Raw genomic sequence first — 9801 nt, forward strand, 5'->3', positions numbered from 1 at the left:
ACGTATACATATATTACGTATACATATATTACGTATACATATATTACATATATGATGGCAAGTGCATTCTTGCTGCTGTCACTGAATGTTGGTTATAGTTCTAAAAAGCAGCAAATTAGGCAAACCTGAATGAAAGAACTGAATTCCCACTTAGGAACATTAATGTATACACTCAAGTGCAGTCCAATAATCTTGACTGCAGTAACAATGCAAATCTTTCTAATGACTTGTTTCTTCTTAGTTGCAAGCATCCTGGTTTTTGCACTTAACCCAGTTGTGGAATGGCAGTGCACACTACCATCAGCTAATAGAATGCAAGAAATTCCACAGGAGGAGCAGAATCAAGGGCAGATAGCTACTAATTCAGCAGCCTGCAGAAGCACTGAATGTGGATTTATTACTGTCACTAACAGGTATCATCATTGGTCTCCCACAACTGTAACACATATAAAAGCTAACTAAGTAGCACATGAACTTACTTGGAGTGAAAATGCTCGTAAAGCAGGAATAGGGATTAAAGCAGCCATAAAGAATGCAGTAACATTGCTAATAGATGTAAGGGCTACACTTGCTCCTGTTCGCTTCAAACATTCACCTGTTCTGTCCTGCAAAAACAAAAACAAAAAACAACAGCATATCTTAAAAGTCATGTGAATAAAACAAGGTCCTGCAAATGATATGGTCATTCCATAGATACAACACAGCAGTAATGAAAAACTATCACAAGGAAATTCCAAATGCAAGTGCGTATTTAAGAGTACGTCAATAAAAAACACACTAAGAAAGTATACTGTGCAGGAGAAAAGCAGATGACACATAAAATACTGATTTACTTTTTGTGGGTAGAAAACATTATAAAAATCTGATTCTAGCTTCGAAAGACAAAACTAAGTTAATACTGTCATTATATTGAATTATCTACAATTTAAGGATGTATTGTCTACTGATGGAGTCCATGGATGTCCGTCTGTTACCATTTTTCAGACAAAATAAGCATGCATTAACACCATAGATTCATACTATACACATCTTGAAGTATGTAACATAAAAACAACTCCAAACCCAGGAACAACCACCCAGGAAAATCAACAGAAGCAAGCATAGGAGATTTTCTCAACCAAATAGGCTATAGCAGAGTAGCATTGTAATGTCTGCATGCTGAACTAGCCACGAAGATAACAGGGAAGATACTGCTTGTATATAACAGAATAGGCAAATTTATGTTGTTTTTAAATAATCTGTACTTTGGGTATGAAATCTGAATGAAAGATACAAAGGTTAATAAAAGGAAAAGATCACAGAAGTGATGACAGATTTCATAATATGAATGTTATGTTTTGAAATGTCATGGTCAATTATAAAGGATAAGAAAGGAAAACAGAAGAAAAACTCTTAAAATCACAAATTAAAAGACATAACAAATAAAGGTAACAGATAATAATTTCCTTCTTATTGTTGCTCTAAAACTGTGTCCTTCTATTGAAAGCATTCTACCATTTTAATGTCAGACTCACACTTGAGTTCTCAAATTTACATTACTGACATTTTGAGTAAACTTTATGCAAATCAGGGAAAAAACCTCTAAAGAAAAAAAAGCAACTGTTGTTTGTTTAAAATCATTACTAATTCATTATTACTTCAGTATCTTTCCCTATAAGAAGCCTTTTATTTCATCCTAACACCCCACTTTCTCATTACCTCGAATGGAATTCTCTTATTCTGTCCTGTTTCACTAAATGCATGAGCTAGAAGGAAAACATCATCTACACCAACTCCGAGAGCAAGAAAAGGCAGAACCTTCGGGAGAAAAGAAAACAAGTAAAAACAATGACTCCTGTTTTATCATCTACCATGCAGCTTGCTATTACATGGTTAGTTGAAGTAACTTTACACTTTCGACTTAACATAGAGACACAGAAAAAAAGTATACAGAATCTAATAATTATATAAACCATTGAGTATCTGTCTTTTTCTTTAATATCGTTTGGCATCATCATCACCTAATTTCTCACAGTTCAAGTTAATAAATAGGAGAAAAGCACAAGTGTAGAACAGCAATACAAATAATTTGGTAGTTTATTTTCCCCAAAGATTCATATGTGTTCATTCACTAACAAAGTGCTAGTAATCAGACTTTTGGCTCCTAAATACCTGAGTTGTGGCAGCATTAAAGGAAATTCCAATCAGTGAGCACAGACCCAAGCCTGCAGCCACTGATAGCGCAACCAGCAACACTCCTGCCAGCCCCACGGCACCCTGAGACTTGGCACAGTCCCACCTCAGCATTGTTAAACAGGCGTAGGCAAGCTAAAAGGAAGGGTCAGGGGAAAAGGGGAATTAAAAAAAAAAAAAAAAGTATTAGAATGGATTGTTTTTTAGAAATGATACCCTCTCTTCCACACATATCTTTACAAGCCTTTTTAAACAGAATAAACACATTGGATATTTTATGCTGAAGTGACAAAACTTTACAAACAGCAAATTTATTTTAAGTATGAAAAAACTGCTCTGGATATCAACTAGTAAGAATGAAGCAGATATTTAAACCATGCACTACTTTTAGAAACACATAACTATAATTTGTTTTATTACCATTAGTAAGTAGCCACTAGCTACTCTGATAACACTGACATCAGAAAATGACTTTAGGATGTCATCCAGGGTAGTTGTAGTAAAGGAAAGCACCTTCTGAGTAGAGTTTTGTGCAACACTTTGATGAACAACCTAGGAATAGAAAATAAAAGAGCAGTTGTGTGAAAATTAAAAAAAAAAAACAACAACAAAACAACCCAAAAAACCCCATTTTCTACAGCAATCTCCTGAAACTGTTTTTGCCTGAACTGTTATAGCATAACTGTTCCTGTTATAGCATAAACCTTACACAAGAGATTTCACTGATTCTAGATGAAATATGCTCCATAACTACTTCCTGAAAGCTACTGTTTATCAAGTAAGAATCTGCATGCTTTAGAAAAGTCTACTGTATTCACAGATGATTTCAATTTCAGTGTAAAGGTTTTCTCTTTCCATAACCTTGCTGTTGAAAAGTCTTGCCTTTAATCCAAGGCCAGCATGCTCTTCAGAACGCTCCTCTTTCCCCCACGGCAGGGCTATTTCACAAAGGTCAGAAGAGGTCACATTTTGGGACACAAAGGCCAGGCACCATCACGTGGCCTCCCCACCCAGACTGTTGCTGGGAGAGCAATTGATGCCTTGCCTATGATGCAACTGATGCCTAGAAAATTGATGCCTTTTCCAGACACCTTTAAAACAATCATTCTAACCAATTGCTTTTAAATTCCAAGTAGGTCTTCAGTTCCTTCTCACTCTCAGCAAAGAAGACATGTTCAAGACACCAAACAGTAAAGTCTTCCTGGCTTCACAAATGTGAATAATCAAGCAGCTTACCAGTTAAAAAAGAGACTAAATCAACTTCAAACTGGGAGGGAATAACTCAGTTTTAGTTAAGCATCTTCTTTGAAGGAATACTATAAAAAGCTATAGCAAAGGACAGTGGATCTCAGCACAACTTTATACTATGGTATCTAGGTTATTTTCACTTTTACCTCAACATACATCCTCTGCCAGGCTTCTAGAATTGCTGCTGCTTTATCCTCATTCCAGTTGATATGTGAAACGTATTCATATCCCTTGAAGTGCTCATACATTTGCTTAGGAGTCATTAACTGAAACATGGTTTGCAAAGCCTGGGCACTGTAACAGAGAGAAATAAGAGGAGGAAGAGGCATAAAATCAGTATTTTCAGTAAATTATTTTAATGGCACGAAATCCCAAAGGAGAGCTTAATAGCAGCTTGTAGGAGCTCTTGATTTTATAGAGCACATATTCATATTAAAATTGAATAAAGTATAATTATTCTAACTATGTATCTGGTGCAGCTGTATGGGTCTTCTAAGTACTGAGGTTAAACTTAGTTTCACTGAAGTTTATTTTACCATTATTTTTTTACAGGATCACTTCGGGGAGCAAAGACTGTAACTCAATTATGAGGATCATGATTAATGGATAACTTATTACTGTGAAAATGACACAATAGTTATTTCTATAAGATCTTGTAAAAGCAATTGGCGATTTGTCATTTGAAAACCTTGGTCTTCTTTAACCATTCGAGAGAAATGCCATATTTAACTCCTGGTGTCTAGCAAACTGGAAGGAGTTTGGCAACAATTATCCATGGCAACTTCCCACAACATGCAAATGTATCTGACAATTTTAGAAGCTTAAGGAGCTACATTATTTTTCACTAAAAGCATATTCTTTGGCTTAATTGGTGAAAGATTTACTGCAACAAATAATTCTTCAATGTTTGGTGGAAATGTAAAAAAAAAGTTTATAATCCATACTAAGTCTTCCAATAAAAAACACCTATATTAAATACGTGATAGTTGTGCTTCATTTAGCTTACTATGTCCCATATTTTTCAAAATAGTTCTCTCACACAAGTTTTTTCCACCACTGAAGTCCTGACTTTCATGACTTCTTTAAGTCTAAAAAGTATTTTGTTTTATCAGACAAAAATATATTCAAGATGTAATAACATAAAGAGTATACTTTTCTCCATACTGATTGTAAACAAAAAGCTTAGTTTGAATTTTGAGAAAAGTAAAATAAGTAAGTACTTTACCTGTATTTTTCCCCCTTTTTCTTTTGACAATATTTCAAAAAATGCTCAAAGTTGTTTGGTGTTTCAAACACTGTTCAATGTTTATACATACAGCCAAACAACAAAGCTGCCAGGAAAAAAAAAAACCTATTTCTGAGAAACATACATTATCATTCTGAGGTTAGAAGCAGGAAGCAGCGATGCCAATTAAACAATCATCTAATCACTGCTTTAAGTTCTGCTTTTTTGAGACACATATGTCCTCCTAAAAAGATTCATAATGCACATGAAGGATAAATACATGTGCCCCAGTAACCAAACTCTAACAGGGAAAACCTCTAAAATTTCCATTAACCATTTGTTTCTTTACCTGACAAGTTTACCAGAACTGTTCTTGACTGTACCACCTATAATTAACTCTTCCTGCCAATGCATGTATTTTCTTGACAGTCCGTAGCATCCACCACTCAAAACAAGGGCTACGTCAAGAGGCTAGAAAAAGTTATAAAGAAGAAATTAATCAGTAGCATAACTTCAGACAAAATTGTACCATAAATCAAAATCTCATGCAATAAGATAACTGATATTAAAGATTGTCTAAGAGGTCTAAAAAGAAAAATTGTGCTCAGCAACTCAAGCAGACAAATCAGTCAGGTATTAATTGGTCAAATTGCAACTTTTCCAAAGCCTGACTGAAAGACAGATGCGTAAAACTGAAGACCATTAATTCAAATTATTCACAAAGTAAACAAAATTGGCCTTACCTGAAGGAAGGAAGGCTTTTCTGTCCAGTGTGAGCATACAGGACAGATGTAATTCAGCACTGGTTATCCCTATCTGACAAATTAAGTCTTTTGAAATGCTTACACTGTCACTTTGCCATGCTTTGCAACTACCTGTACTGTGGACTCTAAAAATAGGGGATTAACTACTGCATCACAGAATGACAGAAAGTTAGCAACTCTGTTTCAGCAGCAGGTAACATCAGTCAATAATTAGACTCACATACTGCTGCTTCTTTCCTCCCTGCCTCCCGCCTCCCCAATAAAAGATATAAACAAGCAGAAGAAAACTTACTTTGGTAGAATTTTTATTGGGAGCTGTGATTGGGCAATCAGGATCAGCAGGATTCAGGCAAGGTCGATCCATATAACCACGACCAACCTCTGCTTTATTCAGCATTTCTTCCCAGCTCTCCACTTGGTAGTTTATTTTTTTTAACTCTTCCAAGAATTCTAAGGGGTCAAAGTTGATCCACTGCAAAGGAGGTTTCCCTCTGCAAAAGAGGAATTATTAAAATAAAGGAAGACAAAAGAAGTACCGAAACAAACATACTTACATTTGCACAGATAATTGAGGGTTGTTTTATTTTTTAAAGTATGTTTGTTTTCTAAGTTACTACTTTTGCTGATAAGGCTGTTTCATACAAAATAAGGCATATTTTAATTATATTTGTTTATGTACTTTTCTTGTAGCCTTGTTGTTATTTAAAATAAAAAATTCAGGTTTCACAAAGTTATTGCATAAGATACAATATATTCACAAGCAAAGGAAAACAAATTATCAAGCACCTAAATAATAAAAAAGCAGCCAACTGCTGCTTCATAGAATTAGGGGGAGGGGAGAAGGAAAGAAAAGAGAGGGCTGAAGAAAGAAAGCTTTTCTCATAGTATCAGATTACTTCTTACCACTCTAATAATCATCTAGATGTAATCAATCAATACAGCTGATCTCTGTTTATCTGTAACAATGCTTCTCCTTCAAATACCCTGACAGCTTGACTGTTGACTAGCAAGCTCTCCTGCTACCATGGCTGCCATTACTATCACTGTCACGTTTCCTATCCCCCACTTCTGAATTTGTGATGTTGACAGACTAGAATGGACTCTGGCTGCCTTATTCTGTGTTTCAAACCACACTGTTTAACCAGGCTTAAGTCATTATTCCAATTCTCCCAGCTAGAGAACCCAAACCCAGTACATTTCCCATCTAAAAGTGTACACTAAAGGTTATGAGATAGCCATTGCAAATCGCTTTTACAGAGACAGACAAGCCGGAACAGAAACAATAACTCAAAGACTAACTCTTGCATAATTAACAGAAAATGCGTGTGCATATAAACAAGTAACTGTTTGAAGGACAGGGCATATGATATCACACTTGTAAATTGTGAGACCACCCATCAAAAATGCTACGTGTGGTTTCTTTAATGACCTTGTTAGCAAGGTATTTGGTTGTGTTCCTTAGGAAGATCTAAGATTTAACCCCTGAAATTTTTTTAGAAATAAAATTTTCAATTAAATAACATTATTTGTAAATTAATAAAAAAAGAGACAAGTTGATTCCCAAAAGAAGCATAAAGCCCTTAAAGCTTCGACTGAGAACTTAATTTCTTCTGCATACTAGCAGAGTGAGAAAAACAATACAGAAATCTTAACTGATTCCTACAAATCATCTTACAGAAACAAAAATATATTTCTTCAATTAAAAAAAAAAGTCCATGCATATTTTCAGTAGAGACACTGTAATTTTATTTTTCTGTTAAACCAGAATGTCAATGAACAGTCAGAAAGCAACCCAAAATCATATATAGTTACAGAATTAAAATTAGTCAGACTAGAAAGTTAAATAAAAGCATGCTTACAATAGATAGGCAGTTCCCGACTGTAGCTTTGCTCCCTCCCAGAAGCAGTCCAAAGGAGTGATAATTAAGCAAGGATAAAGATATTCTATAATCTGTCAAAATGAGAAGTAGTAAATATACAGTTAGACTAAGAATATAATCTAAGCAGCGTAAGTTGAATTATGATTATGAGAAAAAGCTTACAACTAAATGCCTGCTATTCATACCTGGTCCATGTAACCTGCTTCTGTGATGAGTTCTCCTGATTTATAACATAAATGTTCCAACTTCCATTGTCTGTAATAAGAAGAAAGAACAAATGTTTTTCTTCCACAATAACTGAAAAGTTATCTTTTAAATGAAACGTACATTCAAAATAACTACTTATCCTCACTTATTAGCTTCAAGTAGCAAACCACTGAGGAAGGCAACTAATACATCACACCTCACATAAAAAATTCTTTTTGTGGTTATAAAATAGATATTTTTGTTTCAGTTGTTCTAAATGCTCTCTGTAAATAGCGCTGCTTTTGGGTGAGCAGACTGGTTGACCTGATTAATAAGCAGAAATTTGACTTTATATAAACAAGGCCACTTGTGACTTCAGTTATCATTCAGTGATGCAACCAAAAGACAACTCATCTTGAGGCTCAGAGGACATCCCTAAACTGACTCACATACAGGAGGAAAAGAAACCATCAGGTTTTCTCCCTCCCTTTTTTGGCTGTATTACAAATTCCACTGATGTGACTTCTGGCACTTTAACACAAAGCAGTAGCCAGGTAAATGCTTGTTAGAGCCTGAGCACAAGCTGACTCAGGCATCAGGTGGATATGCTGAAAAGTTATCCTGAAAGATACTGGGTTTCATGCCTCAGAGAGCATCCCTAGGTACATTATCATATAAGCAGTAACCCTGGAAGAACCACTTTTCAGGGAGATTCTCAGTAGTCCAAAGCTGGTACCCTTGTAAGGCACAGTTTTAGCATTTGCTGTTGTTGGACACCACACAGCTCCCAGTCTTCATACGTACATATAGCCACTCTGAAGTTCAACTCTACTATGACTACCTACGTTACTGAATAAAACTGTTATTCCATCCGCTGACACTTCTCACAGATTTTCATCTCCCTTTATACACAAACTACTGGAATGACAGTAATTTGTATTAGTGTTTAGAGTCATTATGTGATTCTAGGTGGTGTGTCAGTGAATGAATACATCTCTAACACAAAAAGCTTTTTGATATTAGCATACCATCAGTAAGATTTCACACTGGGAGCATAGACATCACAGGAAGACAACTGCTGAATATCATAGAACTGCTCACAGAGGCATGTTTTCAGAATCTCTTCCAAAACTACTTATCAGTGGCAGACAAATCAGAAAGTCCTAAAACAAAGGCTCAAAAATTCTAATCACTTAGAAATATGTGGAGAGAAAAACAAATACAATTTTCAGAAGTTACATATCACCAAGAAAACTTTTGCTTATCTGCTTACCTGTTGTACATATAAACATGCACTCTGCTGGCCTGAAGTGCAGAGTCAAGGTGCTGTCGGAGTGCTTCTGTTGTTAGTACATTAGTTCCATCTTCCTGTGGAGTCTGAATCATGAGCTGGGGGTTAAACATGGCCTCTTCTCCAATCTTCTGCCGTGTGTAGTTTAACTCCTGACTCACTCGTCCACCAACTGATTTTAAAAAAGTTTTGAATTAGCCAAAATTCACTTATTTGTGATGACCATGATAAGCATCTTCCAGTCAGAAAAGCTATGGTACATGCATGAACTAATCTACCTCAGAAAGATCACAGAGTAACTAAAACTAGTAAGAAATTTACTTCAGTAATGCTGCAAAAATCATATTCCTTATTAAAGCTCCCACTGTACTATAATATTGATGTGTAAACCAAAGCCTCAAACAATTTTTTTTCTATGTTATAATTGATCCTCCTCATGTAAATATGAAAAGGAAAAAAAAAAAAAAAAAAAAAAAAACCCAACCCAAAAAAACCCACACCTTTTTCCTTTTCTTATTGACTGTAATCTCTGTAAGTTTTCTGACAACACCAAGCTGAGTGGTGCAGCTGACACAATGACGCCATCCACAGGGACCTGGACAGGTCCAGTGAAGTTCAACAAGGCCAAATGCAAGATGTTGCACCTGGATCAAGGCAATTCCAGATGTGAGTAGAGAATGGAAGAAGAACTTCCTCAGAGCAGTCCAGAGGAGAAGGACTCAGAGATCCTGGTGGACAAAAAACTGGACACTGGCTCCAGCAGTGTGCACTTACGGCCCAGAAGGCTAATATCCTGGGCTGCATCAAAAGGAAAAGGGAGGGATCACCGAATCTGCTCTATACTTCTTGAGGACCCATCAGGAGTACTGTGTCCAGGTCTGAGGCCCCAGCATAGGAGAGCTGTTGGAGTGGATCCAGAGGAGGGCCATGAAGGTTATCAGTGGGCTGGAGCACCTCTCCTGTGAAGAAAGATTGAGGGACTGGTCTTGTTCAGCTTGAAGAAGGCTCCAGGGAGACCTCATTGTGGCCTTCCAG

At 36.2% G+C, this 9801-nt stretch overlaps 1 protein-coding gene across 3 annotated transcripts in view; it reads right to left on the reverse strand.

The window, feature by feature from the left end:
- The window catches only part of PTCH1 (patched 1), a 43364-nt gene extending 33806 nt beyond the window's left edge, over positions 1–9558 (reverse strand). For 2 of the 3 annotated variants that reach the window (XM_042826896.1, XM_042826894.1), the window contains exons 1-11: positions 9267–9391; positions 8749–8938; positions 7475–7544; positions 7269–7360; positions 5702–5900; positions 4995–5116; positions 3567–3714; positions 2593–2724; positions 2152–2307; positions 1699–1797; positions 480–605 (exon numbers count right to left, since the gene is read on the reverse strand). In XM_042826896.1, the coding sequence (XP_042682830.1) occupies positions 480–605; positions 1699–1797; positions 2152–2307; positions 2593–2724; positions 3567–3714; positions 4995–5116; positions 5702–5900; positions 7269–7360; positions 7475–7544; positions 8749–8879 (1275 nt within the window). In that variant the 5' untranslated portion in view covers positions 8880–8938; positions 9267–9391. Of the gene's footprint in view, positions 1–479; positions 606–1698; positions 1798–2151; positions 2308–2592; positions 2725–3566; positions 3715–4994; positions 5117–5701; positions 5901–7268; positions 7361–7474; positions 7545–8748; positions 8939–9266; positions 9392–9540 lie in introns of those variants that run through there. The other variant, XM_042826895.1, reaches the window with a different exon arrangement.
- Positions 9559–9801: the final 243 nt, after the last annotated feature.

The sequence above is a fragment of the Centrocercus urophasianus genome, unplaced genomic scaffold (genome assembly GCF_019232065.1).
Source record: "Centrocercus urophasianus isolate 14NV4802_14NV808 unplaced genomic scaffold, USGS_Curo_1.0 seq_27, whole genome shotgun sequence".
NCBI classification, from domain to species: Eukaryota; Metazoa; Chordata; class Aves; order Galliformes; family Phasianidae; genus Centrocercus; species Centrocercus urophasianus.